The 26,833-nt window shown below is 41.6% G+C and overlaps 1 protein-coding gene across 1 annotated transcript in view; it reads left to right on the forward strand.

Annotated features, from left to right (window-relative positions):
• The window catches only part of gabra3 (gamma-aminobutyric acid type A receptor subunit alpha3), a 467,920-nt gene that overhangs the window by 279,642 nt on the left and 161,445 nt on the right, over window positions 1-26,833 (forward strand). Inside the window, 1 exon segment of the mRNA XM_084136680.1 lies at window positions 18,076-18,228. Within this exon segment, the coding sequence (XP_083992806.1) occupies window positions 18,076-18,228 (153 nt within the window).

Genomic DNA, 26,833 nt, shown 5'->3' on the forward strand with positions numbered 1-26,833 from the left:
CAAAGTACTATGATTCGGGTTAGCAGTAGAAGAAAATAGTCTTATGTGTCAGAATATATTCATCCGCCAACACTGCAGCAGCTGAGAGGGACAACAGAATCACTTCTTGAAATTGCTCAAATGTAGTCGTTTTAGAAGCGGCGCACCACTTTTCTAATAGAGCTCTCTTATCATGTGCAAACTGCACAAAAGTTTGTTTAGCCGATTTAGTATGGTTACGAAACTTTTGCCCGTACGCCTGTAGGCACAAGTTCGTAAACTCGCAAAACAGCAGCTTTCACCAAATCATAATTAAGAGACTCCTCGATGGGCAAAGCAGAACATACTTCTTGAGCTTTACCAACTAAACTGCATTGTAGCATTAACCTCCACATATCTTTAGGCTAGTTAATCCTCTGGGGTCGGCTGTCGCGCCGGCACGACGAGCTCGTTTTTTTTCTTATTAGTGTTGATTTTGATCTTACATATAAGTGTTGTACATCATTCGATCCTGTTAAGTGTCTTATTTTTTTTGTGTATACTCACAATAAAAACAATGTGTTGTGCGTTGTTACTCGAGGTTAGATCTGTACTAACTGTTCATGATCCAGCTTACAGACTCCGGAGTGATTGGCCTAATGTTACTGATCACGGCAGTAATGGAAGAGAGAGTGTGCACTTAATTACAGTTCATCTGAGTCATTTTACGGATATAAAGTTTAACAGTTTATTAAGTAGCCCCTATATATTTGTTGACTGTTAGTTGTAACAAGTGTTTCTGTTTAATTCGCTGCGTATGTTGATGATAATGAAAGGGAGAGAGAGAGAGAGTTTATGAATTAGACTTTAATGCACTCTTCTTATACTGTGTTTATTCAGCTCGTACGGTGATTTTTTTGGAGTAAAACTGACACTTCATCTTTTGTGTGATGTACAATAACTTAATAAAACTCATCAGTAATTTTTTGCCCATCATTCTGATGCAGTCCACTACAACAGGCTTGTACTAATAGTGTATAAAAGCAAGATGAAAAATAAGTTATAACCGTAATTGAACTAAACTATACCTGTTCTATCTCCATACAGCATATATTCTCTGGCTCTGTGGGCATTATTGTCCAACTCTGGGTCGAAATGAACACCACTACTGAGAGTTTCTGTTTTGATATTATCATTTGTGAGATGAGATTGTCCTGACACTTAGTGCGAGCTTGTGAGGCTCCGCCCTCTGTGCCGGCAGCAGCAGCTGGGTCATTCCACGAAATCAGTGCCTTTTCAACTTTGAAAAATTAAAAAATAAAAATAAGTTTAAACAATTTTTTTTAAATATCCATTAAATGAAGACAGCATAAAATAACAAGAAATCGTATTGTGCCATCTCAGGCTATGTAATTTTTTATTTTATGACTATTTATGTACCTCATGTTTTGATATTTTTGTCATGCCTGTTACAGACACATGCGTTACTATATACTATAGTTTTAATTAGAAATATGTTATAGTTTTCACATATATGAGCAGTATTTTAGTCCCTCTTTTCACTGGAATTGTTTCAAAATTTAGATTTTTTTTTTCAATCTTATATTTGTCATTCAGATGACCAAGAACATACAAATTTTGGAGGGTGATCACATGTCAATTAAGAAAAATATATTTTTTTACAAGAGAGATATTAAAATAAGGGCTTTGTCAAAAATACAATATAGATAGGGTTACAATGGAAAAACTTGGAAGGCCATTTCAAATATAATTTTTATATTTTTTTATGAAATTAATGACAGTAACAGGATTGACCAGAGTAACAGGGATGACAGGACACACATTCTTCAGTGTACACTGCACATATTTGTTTACATAATTTTGTAAAGTTTTACCTTTTTAAATTGTATTACTTGACATAGTTGTATTAGTGAAGCACATTACATTTCTAAGAGATCTAAAGATTTAAGGGTATTGTAATTAGAGTAATTAGACCCATGCGTCCATCTGTTTGTCTGTGTGAGTATGTCCCCTCACAGAACTTAAAATATACTGATCTGGTTCAATTATTAGGCAAGGAAGATAATCAGATCTTGGTCTTTCTATGATCATCTGAAAACAGATGCTAACATTTGGTTTCACTTTCTTGAACATTACAAGATTGGGGCGAGGGTCTGCAGTCACCTTACTGCTATTGTTTGTAATCGCACTTACATGGATGAATTGACAAATTGACAATGAGTTATGGAAAAAATGTGTTTTATTGAGACTAATCATCTTTTCCTGGTCATTAACATGTTAAAACCAACTGGAAGTATTAAAACCAAACAACAACAACAACAACCAACACATAAAAGGAGCCAACATTTTACCAAAAGGCAATAAGGTTAAAAAAAAAATGGTCTGAATGATATAGGCATTAGCTCAATAAAACACCCAGGATGACCTTTAAAAATGTTAGCAATTTACACAGATAAACTTTAAAAACTTTTAAAAAAGTGTGGCTAAGGTGACACCTAATCTATGTCATCCCTGTTACCCCACATGTCAAAACCTGTTACTATACAAAAGTAACAGGCCTGACAGTAACAGGTTTGACAAATTCAAGCTAATTTGCTAATTGCTAGCTATTAGGGCAAGGCCACAAAAACACATGTTGTACACTTTGAAAGGATATTACTTGTAGATATTGATTACATTAAGTTAAATAAATATTTGTTTAAATTTATACTTTAAAAATCAGTAACAGTTTTGACATTGCATGATGTCCCCACCTCAGTTATACCTAATAAATCATCAAAATAGAGTATTATAGAAGAGAGAGAGAAACTTACTTGTGTTTTAACTGTTGGAATAATGATTGAGAGATGATGTAACTTCCTAGAAGTGATGTCACAGGAATGTACCATTATTTTACAAGGGGTTTTTGGTGAGGGTAACAGGCATGACATGAAATCAGGGGACACTGATAAAATGATTTCTATTTTATTAAAAATAATGCATATTTATGCCAAAACATTGCTTAACAGTGACACTATACTTAGAACAATATGAAAATGTGATTTTTGTATAATTTTGCCTTCAATTTGCTAATTAAAAGTCCTGCTGAAAAAGAACAATCACAGGGAGGGACAGGCCAAAAACCTTACCCTTATCAGCATAAATGCAATTTGAATTATTTAAAATAATATATAAATGACTTTAATTTAATGTAATATTGAGGAAATAATACATAGTACTATTATGTTTTTAAATCATAAATTTATTTGTTGTTATAGTAATTCTACGTCTGATTATTTCTCAGGGACACAAAAGGCACCAATTTCGTGGAATGACCCAGCTAATTTGCATTTAAAGGGATATACACTAAAATGACGCGTTTTTTCTCAGCCCCAGAAAGTGACAATTTAAAAATGCTGTAAAAAATGATCTGTTGGGTATTTTGAGCTAAAACTTCACATACACACTCTGGGGACATCAGAGACTTATTTTACATCATGTGAAAAGGGGCATAATAGGTGCCCTTTAAAGTAAAGTGTAACCCGATCCAGTTATGATATTGTGATATATTGAAGTATGGATTGTGATATGAGTCACAAAATGTATATCAGAGTACATATTGTGTCATCATGAGATAACTGCCAATATTGTACCTGGCCCTACTTATTTTCAGTTTTGTACACTGCCAAATCTCTTGCATTTACACTGAATGCTGCAATCAGCCTTTTAAAATTTATCCCTGAAGGATATGGAAACATCTGCCTTCTTTGTTTTTCAGTATTTGAGGCAAAGAGATTTATGCTGGATAATGAAAAACCTCTATTGATCTTTAACACAGTTTATTTATATGCACAAGTCTGTAATGCTGTAGCCTTCCCTTTATGAAATCTCTCTTTTTGACAACCTGAATTAATTAATTTTGCTTGCTTCCCACACATTTTTTTCCCTCTTTCCTTTCCAGCCTTGTCATACGCTTACAAATTCATTTTTTGTCTGTTTTATCTAGCCTGATTTACAAGAACATAGTTTATCGATTGCTTTATGCCACATTTATTGGGGTCATTCAACCTCTGTAAAGAAAGAAGGACCCAAACCAGTTTGAGTCCACAAGAAGTGTACATGCTCAATACGACAATGTGCACATGTGAAAATGAAACAAAGATGAAATACACATTATTAATGGTGCACTTTTTCTAAAGCCAGTGAAATGCAAATAATTTCATATATCAATATGTTCTCATAAAAAGAAAACCTGAATGAATGGCATGCTTTGTACTGAGGTTGTATTTCAAGGGTCACAATCACAGGCACATTTTTAATACTTCTTAATAACTCAAGCGATAGCATATGTAAGTAGATTATGTAAATTGATGATGATGATGATGTTTATTTCAAACCTGCACACTCATTTTCTCACAAATCAACATAACAGGCAACATAACAGACAAATTATACAAGTGCATGAATTAAATTAATTAAATAAATTAACACAACACATAAATTAACACATAAATTAAATAAATTAACACAACCATCAACATTAAACAGCATTTAAATCAAAACTGCCTAATGTTACTAAATAAAATGTCGATCCAGGACAAGCTATTGGACTGTGCAACCTTAGTTGATGAACTCGATCTACTCCATCTATGTTGTGCTCATCATTCTGAATTCGATCTGGATGTAGTCTTTGTTAAAAACACGATTCCCTTTCAAGGGAACTCGAGCTGCGTTTGAGATGCTGTGGGAATGCCCTGCGTGATTGTGTCGCGAAGCACGTGTATAATCAGTCCAATGGAAAGATGAGACATCATAGGTGGGTGACGTAATCGACCAGGAAACTATAAAGCACCCCTGAAACCAGACCGTGTTAGCTTCTGTGCCTTCAGCAAGCGCTCTCTGTATATCTGTCCTTGTCATATTTATTGTTGTCTGTCAAGTTCAATATATATATATCATTATAATGGCAAGCAAGCAAGACTTCAAGCGTTGTGTTGTTCCCTGCCCCCGTTACATCATGGGTGGGGACACACATCAGCTTTGTGTTACTTGTTTGGGAGTGGAGCATGCCCAGTCAGTCCTCGAGGGGGCTTACTGTGAGCATTGCGAGAAGCTGTTCGTGAGGACACTCCGCTCCCGCTAGGCGTTCTTCGAGGAGGACGGTTCGGTTCGCGTTCCCCGAGGTTCTGCCTCGGCAGCAGCGGCGGCTTTCATATTGGGGTTCGCAGATGGATCTAGTAGCAGGGTTTGAGACGGGCCCCGCCCTTTTCCCGCCCTGCTGGATCCAGTGCTTCTGCCCAGGAAGGAACCCGCTCTGCGGCTTCTCCTCCCCAGGTTGAGGCACCAATGCTGCGGCGATCCAGTTCTGAGGAACTGGATGTCCCATGAGTGTTGATACATGGGATTATGAGTCTTCGCCAGATCATACCTCTGTTGATGAGGAGCTAATGGAGGTCTTGACTCGTGCTGTAGCTAAATTAAATATTGACTGGCCAGCCGATGATGTTGAAACTGAATCTAGAAAGAGTCTATAAACTGGCATCTTTCAGAGTTCATAACCCACAAACATCTAACTATAGTAATGTCAAGGGTATATCACACTATGGTTATATGACAATGCCTCAGGCGGAAGAGACACTTGCGAGCCCGATCTCTCCCCCGAGTCAGCGTCATCACTGAAAGCCCCAACGTTACCCACCAAGCCTTTAAAATCTACATCTTCGCTGGTGGGTAAAGCGTATTCGGCAGCAGGTCAAGCTGCGGCATGCTTACACACCATGTCTTTTCTCCAAGCATACCAGGCTGACCTGCTGAGGGACATGGACGATTGTGTGAAGTTAGCGCTGATGCAATTCGAGAATTGCGTCGCGCAACAGATCTATCTCTCCGGGCCACCAAGGAGACGGTCAAATCTGTGGGCCGTTCTATGGCAGCCCTGGTGGCCACGGAACGTCATCTTTGGTTGAATCTGTCAGATATTAAAGATGGAGATAGGTCTGTTCTTCTGGACGCGCCACTTTCGCCTACAAGTCTGTTCGGCGACACTATAAATTGTGTCGTCGATAGGTTTCAAGAAACGAAAAAACAATCTGCGGTGTTCCAGAGGTTTCTTCCTCGCCAGTTCAATGTCCCCGAGACTGCTGGGCGGAATATAAAAACTGAGCAGTCTTGACCGTCTACGAGCTCCTCACAGCAGCACAGAGTGCAACAGAAACAGAGCGTTGCTGCTCAGGCTCCTCCACAATCTGGGGAACCTGGGTGGCGGTCACAGTCCAAGCCTGTTAGGGGTAGACAAGATCTGAGGACTGTCATCACCAAGAGAGCTTGGACTAAGAAGAAGTCCTGACGCCAAGGTTGTCAGGCTTCTGAGGGTGGTCCCCTCCGGGGAGGGACGGTTTCGAGAAATCATTCCTCCTCGGCGCCCTCTGGGGGGCGATTCTCTGAGGAGAGTCACAGTGCTGCCACTTCGGTTGTTCCCTGCCAGTTCACCGTTTCAGGGCACAGAGGTGTCAGCGTACCCATACGATCCTCCGAGGAGGGCCGAAGAACGATCAGTTCGGTTGTTCCCTGCCGGTTCGCCGCTTCAGGGCACCGAAATGACTGTTCAACCAAATCCAGAGGCCAGTCTCGAGAGACTGGTTCCCTTAGCAGAATTTCTGGCACAAGGAAACTACTACCAAATATTTCTCAGTGGGTCCTGCATATAATAGAAAAGGGTTACAGAATTCAGTTCGGTTCTCGTCTGCCCAGATTTCAAGGGGTCCTTCCCACAGTGGTGGACTCCGAGCAGGCTCTGGTTATGGAGCAGGAAGTACTGACGCTTCTACAAAAAGGGGCTATAGAAAGGGTTTCTCCTCCCAGCAGAGTGTCAGGGTTTACAGCCGTTACTTCATTGTTCCAAAGAAGGATGGGGGGTTGTGTCCTGTTCTAGATCTGTGCCATTTAAACAGCAGAGTTCAGAAACTCAAGTTCAGAATGCTTACACTCAAACAGATTGTATCACAGATTCAGTCCAAGGACTGGTTTGTCACAATAGACTTTAAGGACGCGTACTTCCATGTATCTATCCATCCTCACCACAGGAAGTTCCTGAGGTTCGCTTTCAGGGGCGAAGCATACCAGTATCGGGTTCTTCCCTTCGGCCTAGGTTTATCACCCCGCACCTTTACAAAATGCGTGGATGCAGCTCTGGCTCCTCTAAGACTCCAGGGCATTTGCGTATTAAATTATATCGACGATTGGTTGATTCTAGCTCAGTCCGAGCAGATGGCAGTTCGACATCGAGATGTCGTTCTGTCTCACATAAAGATGTTGGGGTTGCGGCTCAACACCAAAGAGTGTGCTCCTCCCAGCACAGAGGACCACTTTTCTAGGTGTAATATGGGATATGACAACAATGCAAGCACATCTGTCTCCTGCACGTATTTCTGTGATTCTCACAGCCGTAAATGGGGTAAAACTAGGCCAGTCACTCACTGTGAAACAGTTTCAGAGACTGTTGGGGCTCATGGCAGCTGCGTCCAACTTCTGTACATGAGACCTCTGCAGTGGTGGCTCAGGACCAAGGGGTTTTCTCCGAGGGGAAATCCGTTTTGCACGATCAAGGTCACGCGGTGATGCCTACGTGCCTTGGTAATGTGGAAGAAACCTTGGTTCCTCGCCCAGGGCCCAGTGCTGGGGTCTTCTTGTCGACGCATAACACTATTGACGGATACTTCCCTCACAGGATGGGGGGCGGTCATGAGTGGCCGCTCGGCGAAAGGTCTTTGGCAGGACCATCAATGTTCTTGGTACATAAATCGTCTAGAAATTATGGCGGTATTTCGAGCACTCAAATATTTCCTGCCAGACCTGAGAGGTCACCATGTGCTTGTCTGCACGGACAACACATCGTCCTATATCAACCATCAGGGGTGTCTGAGGTCAAGTCACCTATGCAAGCAGGCCCATCAGATCCTCCTATGGGCCCAGGGGAAATTGATATCCTGTCAAGGCAGGGGCTGAGGCCCGGGGAGTAGAGACTTCACCCCGAGGTGGTGGAGCTCCTTTGGGAGAAATTTGGTCAAGCTCAAGTCAACCTTTTCGCTTCATCAGATACAACCCATTGTCCCATGTGGTTCCCCCTTACGCACCCAGCTCCTCTCGGACTGGATGCGATGGTGCAGGTGTGGCCGAGGCTGCACCTGTACGCATTTCCCCCAATATCCATGCTTCCGGGTGTTCTGGAGAGGGTTCGCCGGTAAGGGGCCCGTCTGTTATTAGTAGCCCCTTACTGGCCGGCCCGAGTGTGGTTCTCGGACCTAGTGTCCCTTCTAGACGGCTCTCCCATGGAGATTCCGGTCAGGAGGGACCTGCTGTCCCAAGCAGGGGGCACAATATTTCACCCTCATCCGGAGTTGTGGAAACTGTGGGCCTGGCCTCTGAGGGGGCCCGGCTCATAGAATCCGGTCTCTCGACTGAGGTCGTTGAGACCATTCTCCAATCCAGAGGGCCTTCTACGAGAAAACTATATGCATTGAAATAGAAATTATTCTCTGCCTGGTGTGGTGAACGTCACCTAGATCCTGTTAACTGCCCTGTTGGTACAGTTCTTGATTTCTTGCAAGACCGTTTCTCTGCTGGATTATCTCCCTCTACCTTAAAGGCTTATGTGGCGGCTATATCGGCCTACTACACCCCTCTGGGGGGCACTTCTCTTAGAAGATATCCTCTGATTATTCGTTTTCTCCGTGGTACATTGAGGTTGAGACCTGCACTGCACTCTAGAGCACCGGCTTGGGATTTGGCCATTGTACTTGAGGGTCTGGCTTTGGCTCCCTTCGAACCCATTGAAGAGGTTTCAGAAAAGTTCCTCACTCTAAAAACTTTATTTCTTCTCGCTATTTCTTCTATCAAGAGAATTGGAGATTTGCAAGCCTTGTCGGTTGCTCCTTCATGTTTGGAATTTGCACCTGGTATGGTGAAGGCATTTCTTCACCCTAGACCGGCTTACATCCCTAAGGTCCCTACTAATTTTGCGGGCCCAATAGTGCTGCAGGCCTTTTATCCTCCACCATTTAATACCCCAGATCAGGAAAAACTTAATCTGTTATGTCCCGTTCGGGCTTTGGATGTATACGTTCACAGAGCTGCCCTGTGGTGTAAATCAGAGCAATTATTTGTCTGCTTCGGGTCACCTAAGAAAGGTTGCCCTGCATCTAAACAGGTAATGAGCAAGTGGGTAGTTGAGGCTGTCTCACTTGCTTATGAAGCAGCCGGACAGCCTTCACCCTTGGCTGTTCGGGCACATTCTACGAGGAGTATGGCTGCCTCGAAGGCTTTAATTTCGGGAGTTTCTCTTCAGGATATCTGTAATGCGCCGGGTTGGTCCTCACCACATACATTTGTCAGATTTTATGAATTAGACCTCTCCACTCCTGGGGCTAGGTTGCTTGCTTCTTAGTGTGCGCAAGGACTTCACATAGAACGAGCATTTGGTATTATGACGTAGTGGGTATGGGGTTCCCACAGCATCTCAAACGCAGCTCGAGTTCCCTTGAAAGGGAACGTCTCAGGTTACGTATGTAACCCTGGTTCCTTGATAGGGAACGAGACGCTGCGTTCGCCTGCCATACTTCCTGCATGCCCTGATCGACTTGCTTCAGGCTTACCAGAAGCTAACGCGGTCTGGTTTCAGGGGTGCTTTATAGTTTCCTGGTCGATGACGTCACCCGCCTATGACGTCTTGTCTTTCCATTGGATTGATTATACACGTGCTTCACGACGCAATCACGCAGGGCGTTCCCACAGCGTCTCAAACGCAGCATCTTGTGAGGGAACCAGGGTTACATACGTAACCTGAGATGTTTTATCAGATTTTTGCTCAAAATGTATGAGCAAATTATATTTTTTTAATTAAACTTACCCATATTCAAGTGTTGATAAAGCATACATTAAGCTAGAATAAAACGAGTTGTTGTTTTTTTAAGCAGAGGCTCTGTTCTTTCTTTTGATATATTGCAAGTTCAGACATTCATACAACAAAATATTCTGGAGGACATAAACATTTTGTGAAAATTATTAAAAATGCTGCCAGCTTTTTTTTTAAAGCACGGCGAGGAAAGAGTTAACACTGGTCCACTGGTGCCTGTATATTTTATAACATATAACCATTTATTTTCAAGCAATGTAATGTTAATGTTCCAATCTACTTGAATGCTATGTAATCTTAAGACTAACATTTGTTACTTCCCCTCCTCAGTGTAGGGTTGGAAGAGGGAGTAACAGGTTAAATAAAATGGAGAATGGTAACATAAATGGAAAACATGGTGAAATCCCTTAAGTTATCAGTGAAACAACTACTTGATATAGCAAACATAAACAGTTTATTTAATTTAGCAAAGAAATGAATGCAATAAATGTCTTCAGGAGTGCATCCCAGAAAGCAAGGTTAACTTACCGTCACATGCAGTATACCCTGAACTCTCGGTTAATTACCCCAAACCTTGCTTGTATGCTGTTCCAAAAACGTGGCCAGGAGTTCAGTCAATCAAGCATGTTCTCAGTGAAAACCTAAAGACATTCTCAACAGAGGGACAAATCCAGGAGTCACCATGGAAACATGCGCTTCCAAGGCTGCGTCCGAAATCGAATACTCTCTTGCGTAGGTACTTATTTTGAATATAAATTACTTCACAACTGCTACAAAGTATGTTCTATATAGTATAAACGTGTAGTGTGAATGTAACCGGAAATACTACATTTGCCATGTTGTCATTATCATGAGACCTACCAGCGTCAGTTGTGTCGATTTACTGCCATTCACAAATCCCCTCCCATAGCCTCATGGGATAGTAAAGTGTCCATCGTATGCACACTTCAGAGTCTTGCCGGAAGTAGGAGGTCATAGTAATATTATAATATTGTGCTTGATTTGTCATGCTCCCATGGCACGCATGTGCTGAATACCTCTGAAGTAAACTAACCCTGGAACATAACCTGCTATGGCAAGTTGCATACATACCCTGAAACAGTGGTTATTCCAGAAAGGAGGTTATGCAACTTACTGACCTGGGTAAGTTTACTGTGAGTAAGCGAATATCATCTCAGGTTACGTATGAAACCTGGTTCCCTGAGAGGTAATTAGAGCTGCGTCATGACGTTGATGCTATGGGAACGCCCCTGTCAATCGTAATGGCCAAAAGTGTGGTCAGGTGACATAGCATCAGCGCATCACAAAGACCATAAATGGATGCCTGAAATGCATGTCCCCAGATTCTAATTGTCTGAAGTAAGACATTTACAGCTATTGCGTGAAGTATGGCAAAGCGACGCACAGTCTCATTTCCTCTCAGGGAACAGGGTTACATACATAACTTGAGATGGTCCCTTTTGAGTGGAACTCAATCATGGCGTTGATGCTATGTTAATACCCACATCACTATACTGAAGGCTTACCTAACCTAATGGTTGAAGAATGGTTATCCAAAGGAGACGAGCCTGGGGAAAACCCATTCAAAAATAAGTATAGGCGAATGTGTGTGAAAAGGGCACATTCATAGAAACAAACAGAGAGAGACACAAAATATAAACCTTCTCCAAGAAGGTAGTTTCCAAGTACCAGAAGGTGGAGTATGTCATGCACCTCACAGGCCTGAAGGAACAAGACCTGGCAAATTCCATAATGATATACTTAGAGCCCAAAGGCGAAGCATGCTGCGTGCTACATAAGCAAAGAATAGACCACTGTAAAATAAGGCTGTTGAATGTCCTAAGATCAATGGAATCGAGACCATAGATGCTGAAACACTTTAAGAATGTGTGCGGACCCTGCTGCAACAAACATTCAGAAATAATGGGTATATCCATATCCCAACATCTCTTTTAGAATTGAAATCCAAGAATGTTTTTTGTTTTTCTTGGAACAATAAGAAACAATAAGAACTGATATAGAGGAATCCAATTCCTGAATATCCATAATGTAAAACCTTATGAATGGGTGCAGGGAGGAACAGTCTGCCACAGCACAAACATGATGCAAAATGATCTTAACCAGTCCAGGGGCTATGTCTAGGCAGGATGGGGCAACTGATAAGGCCTGCAAATATCCTACCCTTAATGCTAATAAAAGAGCCACCTTGATAGTCAGGAACTCAACTGATGCTGACTCCACAGGCCCAAAGCCTCAAAAGGCTCTGACAGGCCTTCCAGGACTATAGAAAGATCCCAGGAAGGAACTCATAGTCTGCAGATAGGCCTCAACCATCTGACATCAAGAAGAAAGTGAGATATCAGGGGATGCCTCCCCATAGGAACTCTGTCTATTTGGTCATGGCAAGCAGTTATAGCAGCCATGTACACTTTAACCCCCTGGGGTCGGCGGTATCGTCATCTATGGTCATGAACTGCATGAATGTCACCTGCATGAATTGCTTCTTGGCCACCTGGAACCTGTCGATGACAGTTTTGACTGTGTTCCTAAACAGGTCCGACGGCAAAACCGAGGCATCAAGAAGTAATGGACCCAGGATCTCTATCTCAGCATGGAGGTCTGGGAAGAATGGCTGATTCCTATGAGGCTGCTGACTTCGCCCACTAGACAGGAAGCAAATGTCCAGCGTGCTTCTCCTAACATCCCTTTTTTCATCTGGCCATTCTATTTTGAGCTTGTCTACTGGATGAGTGACTACTTCCAAAAGCTCTTCAAACGCACAATTTAACTGTGCTGATGACGCACGAGTGGCACTCATGGCATCTGAGTCGCCACCCAGCTCTTCAGAACAAGAGGCGGCGGAAAGTAGGTCCTCGTCTGGACCAATAGAAATTCCGGATCCAGAACGCAGTCCACGGATTCTGGCGAATGAGCAAGAGAAAGGGCAGAGCCCGTTTCAAACTCATTAACCAGATCCATCTGCGAACACCATGATTTTCATGGATTTAAGTCTGGGGCATCTCAGCAGATGTAGGACCCGAACCGGCGCAGACGCCTGACTCCCATTGCTCGCGAAGAGATCCAGATGTGAACGGAGCTTCCTCAAAGTGAGCTTCTCACAATGAGGGCAATCGGCTCCCTCGAGAGCTGATCAAGCATGCTCCACTGCCAAGCAGATGACTCAAAGATTGTCATTCATCATCCCTAGTGATGTAGCGAGGGCATGGTGGAACACCCTGCTTGTAATTCTTTGCCATTTCAAACACAAAGACAGTAGGCAAAATTATTTTCAATTTCTTTATTTTCAACTCCTAGCAAATTTCGGTTTCCAATGCATGATATTCAAGAACTGACTGTTCGCTCGTTGCCTGATATATCCCACCCTTGACAGGTGCTATTGTAAGGATATAATCAATGTATAATCGATACACTTCACTTGTCAGTGGTTTTAATGTTGTGGCTAAAAAAGAAGATATTTAGGTGAAACTGTGATCCTCTGTGATTCATATAATGGAAGTCAATGGGTGCCGGCACTTTAAGATTTAAAAAAAAAAAACATATGCAGACAAAACTTAATTAATACCTGCACCTCCTGACAATACATTGTGGTCTTAAGAAGTGAAACTATCAGTCTATGCAAGAAACTGAACATTATTAACAAAATTTTACCTCTAATCCACAGCCTTAGCCTCTGTCCCATAATGACGTGTGGGGGCAACCTCACACATGAGCTAACGCTGCTTGTCTACAGAGAAGGAGGACGTGTGTTGTATATTGTTCATCAAAATGGTACTTACCTGTGTTTATCCTGATTGTTGCAAAAAATAAAAAAAATTATCAAGGTTAGGGTAAGATACGTGCCCCTGCAGCTGCTTCCTCCACCTCTCTCAGTTCTTGATCTGAGTATTCTGGTTCAAACATATACAGTATGGTTGTGCAAAAAAAATCCTTGTTGTCTAGTGCTACATCGAAATCATCAGCCATTGTGATGACTGGTACTTTTAAACCGCTTTAGACGTCTATACTGCTGGTGAACATGCGCCCTCCATCTCTGTAGTAAACAAACAGCATTAGCTCACGTGTGAGGCCGCTCCAGAGACTGAGACAAAGAAACATATAATGTAGGCCTATCATATCAAATTACGCTCATTTCATTCATAGAGTGTACACTCATTTGTGTATCATATCGTATAAGGTTTTAATAATTTAAATAGATATATTGAATAGTAGAAAATGTGCATGATGTACTATTTTAGTTGATGTTACACTTGACAAAGCACTGATTTCTGATTTGGTGACCCCTGCTTTAAATTAAATGTTACCCTGTATTTGAAAACCCATATATTATTAGCACTGCTATTTCCTGGTATTGTTTTTTGCTGTGGAAGTGCCACTCTGCTCTTCTGTACACAAACGATGAAAATCTGTCTCCCTTTTGATTCTGAGTGTGCTCAGAGTTCCTTTTTGTTTTTTTAATCAACAGTTTGCAGCCCAATGTTATCCAACTCTGTATACTTCTGTATGTATAATTCTGATTGTAGTAGTGGCCATTAATCCTTTTTTATCGCTGATACCCACAACTTTATTTTCTACTCCTCCATAGTTTCCAGTATAACAAGATTGGCAATCAGATTCTAACCAGCAATTTCTGTGAAATTAAGTGGCACACTGGAGAATGGTTTGGTGTATAAATTGTATATATGGTAGGGTGTATAAATTTGAATAATTTTACATTTTGTGCTGTGAGCATGCTAAACTAATATCTAAATATGTAAAAATGTTAAAGCAAATGGGCCTTGTTCTTAAGGTAGGCATCTTCCCCCATCTTCCCCTTCCATGCAAACCTTTTTGCACCTTATTGGTATTATAGGAAGCAGCTTTTTTTACTCATTCTGTAATGAAGACATTAGTCAGTCACATGTCAAGGCCACGTTCTGAGACAGTGATTATTTAGAGACAGACAAAGTATCGGTGTATGTCAGCGCTGGTGAAACGCTTTCGTATTGTCTTGCCCCCCTCAGATGAAATGGAAAAGACAACATGTTTTTTAAAGCAACAGAAGCATCCATTTATTCTTCATTTTGACATTTTAATTGTTCTATGCTCTGCCTCCCAGTGCAGGGAGAGAACACTAACTTAGTTGAAAATTGCTTTTCCCACAGAGATTAGAATTTCAACCTCAGGTCTAGTCAAAAATAATATATATAAAAAATAAAAATAAAAATGAAAATGATGTCATCAGAAGAAGATATTTCACAGAATGCAAAGGGATTTATTTTACATGATGAGGTCTGTTGCACTCTAAAAAATGATAAATAAGCACCATGAAATGTGGTCCATACGACTTATGTCACTTAAGTCATACGATGTGATGATTTGTGTGTGAGGTATAGATTAAAATTAATTATTAAAAGACATTATTCACTTTTGCGCATGTGCACTATTAAATTTGGTCTGCACCAGATTTTATGTCAATGAAACTAGATGGCATTTGTTCTCAAGTGTCTTGTAACGAAACACATCAACTTTTAATATGTTTACAGATGTTGTTGTTTCGCTATTTTCACAAGTAATAGTTCTTAGTACTTTAAAATTCTTAGTTCAAAAATTTTCTCCTTGAACCATATGACTGAATATATATTTTAGATAACCTTTAGAGATGAAGGCTACAAAAAATCGCCTACATTAAAGATTCCTATGAACACAGGGGCCTCCATAATTCAATAAATGGAAGAGGTATGGAATGACCAAGACTCTTCCTAGTGCTGACTGCCCGGTGAAACTGAACAATCAGGGGAGACAGACACTAGAAAGAAAGGTGGCAAGGAACCTGATGGTCACTCTGGTTGAGTTCCAGAGATCATGTGCGGCGATGAGAGAAATTTGCAGATGGACAACCATCACTGATTGACTTCCTGGGTTTTATGTGGCCAGATGGAAGCTCAGTGCTGAACACATGAAAGCCTGCTTGGAATTTACAAAAATGCATCTAAATTAATCTCAGACTGAAAATTCATGTCTGGAGGAAACCAGGCATTGCTCATTACCTGCACAACACCATCCCAACAGTGAAGCATGGTGGTGATAGTATCATGCTTTGGGCTTATTTTTCAGAGACAAGACAAATCCAATAAAAACCTGGTTCCGAGAACAACCTTAGATGGGCCAAAGGCTGGCCTTCCAACAGGACAGTGACTATAAGCACACAGCCAAGATAACACAAAAGTGGCATAGGGAAAATTCTGCAAATTTATGGGTTCAAGTCTAGGCTCTGGCTGGGCCACTCACAGACATTTACAGTCAATACAATTTTCTTTAGATTAATGAGGAAAAAAATTATAAATGTAAAGAATTTTAGTATGAAGCTGCAAAAAAAAAAAAAAAATATTGCAAGGCATATTTTTTTTCTCAGAATAAAGTGATATCTTGAATATCTCTAGACGGCAATGAGATTAAATGAGAAAAAACGTAGACTTTAAGTCTCCTACTACTCCTGATATACCATAGACCAGCCTTAAGGAATAATATTTACTTTATTTTGGATTTTTTTAACATATGTTATGTGACTTAAACATAGCAAATTGCCATCCTACTTCTGACTTTAATGGCATAATCGCAGGTCTCCATGCTCCATCAGACCTTTAAAAAGAACTATATGGTAGGTCTTCCATATTGGTCAATTGTCTGTCTTAATATGACTCCAATTTCAAATGATTATCAAATTTAGATCATGTTTCTTATTAGAAAATATTCATAAATACTGATTATGACTTAATTTCGATCTTTGATTATTCTGAGTATCCATACTTTCAATTATTAATTCATTATGGACCTAATACCGCATAGAGATCATGTCGGCCGGATCGTGTTTCTCACGGACACAAACTTGTCAGTTTTTTAACTTGTCAAACTTTAGTCAGTGGATGCAGGGTTTGCTAATACCTCTTAAGTCGGTTGCCTACTGCTCACTCGTAAAAAAAAAAGTGTAGTTTATTTTAGCCACTTCCATACAACTTGCTAAATAAGTGATAGACAGAAATCAAAAGGTATTCAGATGACATGCCTACTGCTCCGTTCATATGCGCCTTTAGTTTGACCTACCCTAACTAAGATTTGCGGTAGCATCAGCCTCCTTATAATCTACTAAAATAATGATTTCAGAATAATTCAAAATAAATCAAATAACATTTTATTTGTCAGGTAAAAATTGTATCATGCCAATTACACAAGTAAATGATTAAAAGCCAATTCAGAAATAATAAATACATGACATCACTTGCTCAAATATTACTCCAAGTGTAAGAAATGCATTCCTGACAGAGACACGCAATGGTGTGTGAGTGTGGAAGACACTGGCACAGCACTGCATGGGGGTTTTCCTGGTTACAGATTCCCAAAGACTGCTCTGCCACTTGCCCTTAAATACCCAGACCAGAACAACAAAAGAGTTGTTTTGGGTTAATTCATGTACCCCAGGGGGTAACACCTGGTTTCGGGGGAGAGGAGAGAATTATCAGATATCTTGAAGAGACACCACTCAAAGAGGAGAACAGAGTTCTGCTAAGTTTTCAATCTTTCTCATAATACCAATGACTGCTATGAAATTAAGACCATTTTACCAATCTCACTGAGACATTTAAAATGATACCAAACATGAAAGGAAAAACAATAGATTGACAAGATACATCATATGTGATCTATAGGCATTTTCAGTGAACTTTTAGTGACTTGAGTCAGGGGGAAAGAAAGGGAGGAGGAAGAGGGGGATGCATATATAAACAAGGAGATAAGTTTGGACAAGACAAGTTTGGCTCTTTCTTTGCGATCTTCTGTCCAGGGTGCATTTTATTGCTTTATTGCAGGGTGAGTTTTATCTCAGCTTTTGTCTTAGCAGGAAAATCAGTTCTTACAGTAACATTCTTCCTGCTGTTAAGGTTAGAACATCCAATCTGCCCTAACCATGCTGGTAAAACACTTGAGTCCTTCACCATCTTTGGCACTTTGACATAAAGGAAGCAGTTAACTTTCCTCTCTAACACAAGACCGCATCTCTCTTTATCTCATTTATGTTGCTCGTATGATCTTCGGTAAATAAATAATAATGATTTTTCGTAAATAAATAAGGAATATTTTAGTCTATGTATGTATGATCAATAATTCATCTCTATTATGGTCTCTCTCTTCTTTTTTTCTCATTTCTTATATAGGAGAATATGTAGTGATGACAACATATTTCCATTTGAAAAGGAAAATTGGCTATTTCGTGATCCAGACGTATCTCCCCTGCATAATGACCGTCATTCTCTCTCAGGTCTCCTTCTGGCTGAACCGGGAGTCTGTGCCAGCACGCACTGTCTTTGGTAAGCTTTTCTTCCCTATTGTTTCTTAATATGCACAAATGTGCTCTGGAAGTTATCCGGCAAATACAATATGTATCTGTATGGTGGTTGTCATGTTGTGCTTTTTTTTTTTTTTAAACGTGCTGTTACGAATAGATTAAACCTCTACTCAAAGAGAAAGAGAATACCTGCAACAATTAACAGGAATCCTATCAATAAGATCCCTGTCTTATTCCCAGTCACTCCCAAGGCTTTAAAAACAAAAACTTTTTAAAGTGTAAAAATTAGATTTATTAAACGCAGTGAAGCGACCTCAGCTCCCTATAGAAAGGGAATAAGGGGATGTTTGCTCATCAAATCAGAAAAATATGAAAGGGGCAAAATTGAGCTGGGGCCCTGGAGCTTCCATTTTTTAGGGAAGGTTATTGTGACACCCTTACTATTTGCCTCTCAACTAACAGTCATTTATGAGGTTTTTTATATGGTGGATAGCATTGGAACAAAACACATCACCTGTGAGTAACTTGGCTTCCTCTCAATTAGAGGGTCATTTTACTAAGGCCGTCGCTCATCTAAGCTCCAGATAATTTATATGGTAAGCGTTTGGCCCTCTAAAGAGGGCTGCCTTGATAATCATTCTGTTTGAGTGAGTTGGCTTTCTCTCTTTTAGAGAGTTATTCTGGAAAATAAGCCACTGCTCTACTGAGCTCCAGGCAAGATCACAATTTCAAGCATATGGCCCTCAGAGAGGCCTACTTGTTAAACCACGCTAGGTTGAATGAAGTGGTTTCCTCTCATTAAGAGAGTAAAGGGCACTATGCTCAAACCTCCGCTCCCCCGAGCTCCAGATAGATTATGACGGTCCTCTGTGGGCTGCCTTGATAATCACCCTGTGGTGAGTGTGTTGCAGTGTTAATTTTGACAAGAAATTTTAATTTAGTTTTAGTCTTCTTTTTAGCTTTAGTCAAGTTTTTTGTTCAGTCATCTGATTTGTTTTAATTTTAGTCTTATTTTAGTCGACTAAAATTGCTTGGTATTTTAGTCGACTAAAATAAGACTAAAATCAATAACAGATTTACTAGACAATTTTTTACCGCTGGTATAAGAAAACAAACTTAACCAAAATATATAAAACACAAATTTAACTTTATTTCAACACAACTGTGTCTTTATTTCAATTCAAAAGCTTTTATGCAGCAACAAACACTGTCATGGTAATGTAAACAATAACTAGCTGCCAATTCACCATCAATAAAAGAAAAATAAAGTTAGGTCCAGGACCTTAAAGCTTACAGCTGAGCTGAACAATAAGTGCAAACATCTTTAATTTGAATCTAAAGTGCACTGAACGACATTTTCTTCTTGCTACCACAACGCTGGCAATTCAACCACAGAATACTAACACTTATTTACCTCTATTCATTTTCAAGAAAGCACTTCGTGCTAAAGTGACTTTTGCTCTGTTACGCTTTCCCCTGGTTAGGTCACCTGTGACACTAAAAACTCTCTCCGCAAAAGCTTGCGAAGCCGGCATTGCTAACAGATCTAATGCTAATGGTTTCAAGCTGTGATAAAATGTGTCACATTTCCCAAGCCAAAACTGGATTCCTGAATCACAAGTAATGGGCTGTGAGAGCTCCTCCTTGTATTTGCTTAGTTGCTGCCTGATGCTACATGTGGAGGACTTTGGTTTAGGCTTTGCACGGCATTTGGACAGAAATCTGAAGACTGGCTGCCTTGAGGAGGAGGATGGTGGTCCAGGGTCAGGCTCTGGTCCATTCAGTTCCTCCACATCATCATCAGGGTGAGTCTCTTGACTCTGAGTGCACTAGACCACATACCCCTCTGCCTGCTTAAAAAGTTCCTGAACACTGTCATCAGCCACATCAAGGAGAGTATCACACACAGTAGGGTTAAGAAAGAAAGCAGCTGCAACAAGTGGAGAGAACTTTTCATCTGATGGATCCAATACCCAGGCAAAGCGCTGGTTCAAATTGACTTTCATTTTTCGTGCTAGAGTGGCAAAATCCCGATGATTCGTGTTTTCTTCAAAATCAGTAAGGTGGCTATGCAAATCTAAGAGGGCAGGGACGATCAGTGACATAGACATCGTGTCACTCTGAAGAGTCTGTGTGTGTTCGGCAAAAGGCAACATGAGTTCATGCAATGAGCTGAGCTTCTGCCACTCACTAGAGAGTAAGTTGTCTTACCCCATCTCATTCGCTATTTCACAAAGAGGATCTTTAACTTTGAGGAGTCGTGCAATCATGTAATATGTTCTTGACCAGCGCGTGGGACAATCATTCACAACAATTAGGCCACACTTATCCAAAATCTTCTGTGTCGCAACAGATGACTTGCGAAAGAGCTTCACAATTGATCGTGCTTTGTCAAGGATTCGCTTCACACTTGCCTCCTTGTTTATCATGTGGACCACAAGCTGCAGCGTGTGAACCACACATGGCATCCGTTCCATATCCATCTCCATGTTTTGATAGCTACCAAAAAGAAAGTAAATACATATCAGGTAAATGAGGTAATACATTAACTTATTGTCAAATGAAATTATGAATAAAAGTGGCTTACCGATGGTCTTCAATCTCCTCCTCTGAATCACTTTCACCTCGGGGGGACTCCTCTTGATCATCTGAGCTAGTCTCTTCTTCTTCTTGAGTACTGTGTTTAAATGCTGCTACCATATTGCTACCATTGTCCGTTATTACAGTCACAATTTTGTCATTTGAAATGCCCCATTCCTGCATGCACTTATCCACGCAGGCCTTAATGGACTGGGCAGTGTGTGGATGGGCAACTTGTTCAAGAGTGAAAAAAGTAAATAGTTGTTGGCAGCTAGGTGGATAAAAAAAATGTAACAAGATTTTATAAGGTATTCCTTTGTCTAGCAATATTGTATGTTTTAAATACCACAATATTGCTAGATAAGTATGTATAATGATAGGATGTGAATAGTCACGTTTCACATGACTAATCTAGAAATATTTGTGATATTGTCAACAAGTAGAACATTATGAAATATACTAAACATTAGTATTAATCAAATGTATGTAGCATAATTTTACGTATTCGTATGGTGCTCTCATCTAACTTGAGGAAGGGGCTATTTTACAGTACTTTTCAGTTCGTAATATTTAATTCTACAACATCTACGCACTGCAGTCTTCAAATTTTGTTTAGCTCAATAAACAAAAGAACATCGTTGTGAATTTACCTTTGAGAAAATGTCCGGGTGGCTCGTCTGTAAATGTCTTTTCAAATTGGTTGTGTTCTTGCCACGAATGACCGCTCCGCATGCTTTACACTTTGTTTTGTTTTGTTCGTCGTCAAACGTGAAGTGTGCCCACAAGTCTCCCCTTCTTTTTCTCCCGGCTGTGGATATTTTGTCGCTCTTTTAGACATCGTCTCTTCGAATGCTGTCTTCCCGGGAGCTCGGTCAAACTGAATACCTTCGCTTCACGTCTCAATAAGTCAGGCTCTGATTCTCTTATCATGCAGTCTCGCCTGTTCCGTTTTGCCGTCTCTCCCGTCTCTCCCGTCTGCTGATTGGATTTTCGTCACAGTATATTTTCGTCTCGTCCTTTATTCGTTGACGATAATGTCAATCAATTTAGTCATAACTGACTTTTTTTTTAGTTTTCGTTTCATTTTCGTCCGCAAAAATATCGCCCACGAAATTAACACTGGTGTGTTGGCCTCCAGATCCATTGAGCTCCAGATGTATGATATCTTAAGTGTTGACGTATCATAAGGCCACCCTGACTATCACCCTGTGGTGAATGTGTTGGCCTCCTCTCATTTAGAGAGTCAGTATGTTGAAGCAACCACTCCACTCAGCTCCAGGTAGATGATGTTCCCTTTCGAGGGAACTCAAATTCTGCCAATCCTGATTGGTGTTGCGTCATGACGTAATGTGTGACGGCATATGTGGAAGCTACAAAAGGACGCCGACACACAACAGAGATAGCTTTCTGTTCTTCAGCAAGCGCTCTCTGTCTCTTGTCTGTCTTATTTGGTGTTGTATTGTCACAATCACAGTATATAAAGCATTATGGGGAGTTCAAGCAGTTACAGGAGGTGTGTGAATCCCTGCCCACGTTATATCACGTTATATAAATGTGTGTACACTGTTTGGCAGCGCAGCACGCGCAGGCAGCTCTCGAGGGGGCTGCTTGCGAGGATTGCGAAGCATTAACAATCTGTGTGCTGCGCTCCCGCCTGGCCATTTTCATTGAGGATGGCCAGGCTCGCGAGCACCGTGGTGTGGGACCCACTTCCGCTGAGGCGGCGCGGCAACACTCTTCATGGGGCTCGCAGATGGATCTGGCGGAGGATCCAGAGACTGCCGAGGCACGTTCTCGTGATTCATCCGCCAGTTCTGATGCTCTCCCTCCTCGCGCAGAAGCACGCTCTGTGGCTTCTTCCGCATCAGTGGAGAGCCCGATGCTTGAGCTGTCTGCTTCTGAGGAAGTAGACGTGCTCAGCATCAAAGGCGGGGATTTTGGGGATGACTCGCCACCCCATGTCCCCGCATGTGAGGAGCTGGTGGAGGTTGTCTCTCATGCAGTGGCCCGTCTTAACATCAGTTGGCCACATGAGAGGCAGGAAACGCTTATAAAAAGCAAGTTGGATGAGCGTTTCCTGCAGCACAGAGAGCAACCTCATCATCGGGGTTTACCGTTCTTTCCCGATTTACACAACGAGTTGTGTAAATCGTGGAACAAGCCACACTCGTCTCGCGTGTCCAACCCCCCTGTGTTAAATTACAGTAATATCTTGGGGGTGCGAGAGAACGGTTATGGGATGATGCCTCGGGTGGAACAGCCGCTTGCCACCTATTTAGCCCCCGAGTCCGCATCATCTCTAAAAACCCCGGTGCTGGGCTTATATGGCTGTGGGTCGGGCTGGCGCTAGTCTGCACACTATGGCAGTACTTCAAGCGTACCAGGCCGACCTTCTTAAAGACATCGATGAGGGCGAGGGTCCAACTCCGGAGGACATTGCGGAGTTGAGGAAGGCTGCAGACCTGTCTCTCCGAATCACCAAGGAAACGGTCCGTGCAATCGGCCGTTCCATGGCAGCAATGGTGGTCTCGGAGAGACATTTAGGCAAGGCAAGGCAAGGCAGGTTTATTTATATAGCACATTTCATACACAATGACAATTCAAAGTGCTTTACATAGAAGAAATTAAAATAATAAAAAGAAATAAGAATAATTAAAACAGTTTAGAAAAAAAAAAAAAAATACAGTACAGTACAGACAGTCGGACGAACAGCGGCACAGTGCTCATTCAATAAATGCATAGCTAAACAGATGTGTTTTGAGTCTGGATTTGAAAGTGACTACTGTAGGAGCACGTCTGATCTCTTCTGGAAGCTGGTTCCAGCTGCGGCTGGCATAATAGCTAAAAGCGGATTCGCCATGCTTAGAGTGAACCCTCAGCAATGGCAAAACAGTCAGACTCTGAGGTAATTGTTGATAACAGATCTGTAAAGTCCTCAGCAAAGGATGGAGAGTATTTTGGAGGCCTTTAAATAATGATAAGTAAAATGCGTGGAGCACCTTTTAACACAGTACCCAGATATTCGAAAGATGGGTAATTCCCAAATGATATTTGCTTACATACAGTGAAGAAAATAAGTATTTGAACACCCTGCTATTTTGCAAGTTCTCCCACTTGGAAATCATGGAGGGGTCTGAAATTGTCATCGTAGGTGCATGTCCACTGTGAGAGACATAATCAACAAAAAAAAAATCCAGAAATCACAATGTATGATTTTTTAACTATTTATTTGTATGATACAGCTGCAAATAAGTATTTGAACACCTGTCTATCAGCTAGAATTCTGACCCTCAAAGACCTGTTAGTCTGCCTTTAAAATGTCCACCTCCACTCCATTTATTATCCTAAATTAGATGCACCTGTTTGAGGTCGTTAGCTGCATAAAGACACCTGTCCACCCTATACAATCAGTAAGAATCCAACTACTAACATGGCCAAGACCAAAGAGCTGTCCAAAGATACTAGAGACAAAATTGTACACCTCCACAAGGCTGGAAAGGGCTACGGGGAAATTGCCAAGCAGCTTGGTGAAAAAAGGTCCACTGTTGGAGCAATCATTAGAAAATGGAAGAAGCTAAACATGACTGTCAATCTCCCTCGGACTGGGGCTCCATGCAAGATCTCACCTCGTGGGGTCTCAATGATCCTAAGAAAGGTGAGAAATCAGCCCAGAACTACACGGGAGGAGCTGGTCAATGACCTGAAAAGAGCTGGGACCACCGTTTCCAAGGTTACTGTTGGTAATACACTAAGACATCATGGTTTGAAATCATGCATGGCACGGAAGGTTCCCCTGCTTAAACCAGCACATGTCAAGGCCCGTCTTAAGTTTGCCAATGACCATTTGGATGATCCAGAGGAGTCATGGGAGAAAGTCATGTGGTCAGATGAGACCAAAATATAACTTTTTGTGTTTGGAGGAAGAAGAATGATGAGTACCATCCCAAGAACACCATCCCTACTGTGAAGCATGGGGGTGGTAGCATCATGCTTTGGGGGTGTTTTTCTGCACATGGGACAGAGCGACTGCACTGTATTAAGGAGAGGATGACCGGGGCCATGTATTGCGAGATTTTGGGGAACAACCTCCTTCCCTCAGTTAGAGCACTGAAGATGGGTCGAGGCTGGGTCTTCCAACATGACAATGACCCGAAGCACACAGACAGGATAACCAAGGAGTGGCTCTGTAAGAAGCATATCAAGGTTCTGGCGTGGCCTAGCCAGTCTCCAGACCTAAACCCAATAGAGAATCTTTGGAGGGAGCTCAAACTCTGTGTTTCTCAGTGACAGCCCAGAAACCTGACTGATCTAGAGAAGATCTGTGTGGAGGAGTGGGCCAAAATCCCTCCTGCAGTGTGTGCAAACATGGTGAAAAACTACAGGAAACATTTGACCTCTGTAATTGCAAACAAAGGCTACTGTACCAAATATTAACATTGATTTTCTCAGGTGTTCAAATACTTATTTGCAGCTGTATCATACAAATAAATAGTTAAAAAATCATATATTGTGATTTCTGGATTTTTTTTAGATTATGTCTCTTACAGTGGACATGCACCTACGATGACAATTTCAGACCCTTCCATGATTTCCAAGTGGGAGAACTTGCAAAATAGCAGGGTGTTCAAATACTTATTTCCCTCACTGTAGATAGATATCTTTAAAAAGAGCAGCGAGACCCCCACCTCTCTTAACAGCTCTGCAGACACTCATAAATGTAAAGTTAGGAGGGGCTGTTTCATTGAGGACTGTTGCACTGCAGCTGTCTTCTAGCCAGGTTTCATTTAGAAACATAAAATCCAGGTTGTTTGTGGTTATTAAGTCGTTGACTAGAAGTGATTTATTTTTAAGTGAGTGGATGTTTAAAAGTGCTAACTTAACAGTCTTACTTTTTGTCCCCACAATCTTAGTTTGACGTGTAATAGGCACCAGATTAGTTGGGTTTGCTGTACGGCTATTGGAGGCCTTAGACTTTCCATCTTGTAACAGAACAGCAATAGAGAAAGATACAGGCACACTGGGTTCCCGCTTGTTCTGTAAACATTTGAGAAAGTTACTGTTATCATAGCGGGGACCCAACACATATCACTGAGAGCTGGTATCAGTTGTTTTTGGTTCACCTCGAGCAGATGGAGGAGGGTGTGGGCCCTGGCATTGTGGCAGAGGCCGAAGAGCTCTCACAGGTCTCACAGGAGGGGGACGGCGAGCTGGGCCTGCAGGCTTTGGTGGTTGTGGTGCCTGCCGTTTTTTGGTTGATATCTGGGGGCTTGCAGCAAAAGAGTGGGATAGTTTGGTTCCAGCATACACCAGTTCTTCCATTTTCTGTGAGAAGCACAGAAGTGGAGATGCTGGAGAGAGGGATAAAGTGTCTGGTGAGAGGGGCTGTTGCTCTGGTGTTATCGGAGGCTGTAATATGCTGTCCTGGCTTCCTTGGCTGTTTTCCAGGAAGTCGTCCTTGGGTGCTGAATCTTGGAGCAGTTCTAATATGTCTGTCTGTGGTGAGCTCTGTGGGTAGGGATCAGCTGAGATTGAGTCCGTGAGCAGAGGTTGTTGTGGCGGAGTGGTGTTATCATTGTCCTTGTGTGATATGTCAACCGCATGTCCATTTTGCTGCTGAGGTGAAGTCCTGTGGTCTTTCATACTGTGTCCAGGTGTGTGTGTGCCGTTCAGATTGGCACACACTGCAGAAGGATGACTGAGGGAGAAGTAGATATTGTCCTTTAACACTCTTGAACCAAGTTTGTTTGGGTGGTGGCCATCCTGATGAAACAGTTGTCTCTGACTCCAGAAAAGATTGAAGTTGTCAATGAAGTTCACTCCTTTTATATTGCAGGTTTTTTGCAGCCACGTATTAAGCCCAAGCAACCGTGAAAACCTGTTTGTTCCTCTTGCTGGGAGTGGTCCATTGATGAATGTTTGTTTCAAAAAGTTAATTGAAATCCTTCTTAAGGAGTTCTGACTGCTCTTTATGAATATCATTCTTCCCCACATGAATGATGAGTCGATTTGCAGTCTTATGTTTCATAAGAATGTTCTGAAGTTCCCTG

The sequence above is a fragment of the Abramis brama genome (assembly GCF_963993115.1).
Source record: "Abramis brama genome assembly, chromosome: 15".
Lineage (NCBI taxonomy): Eukaryota > Metazoa > Chordata > Actinopteri > Cypriniformes > Leuciscidae > Abramis > Abramis brama.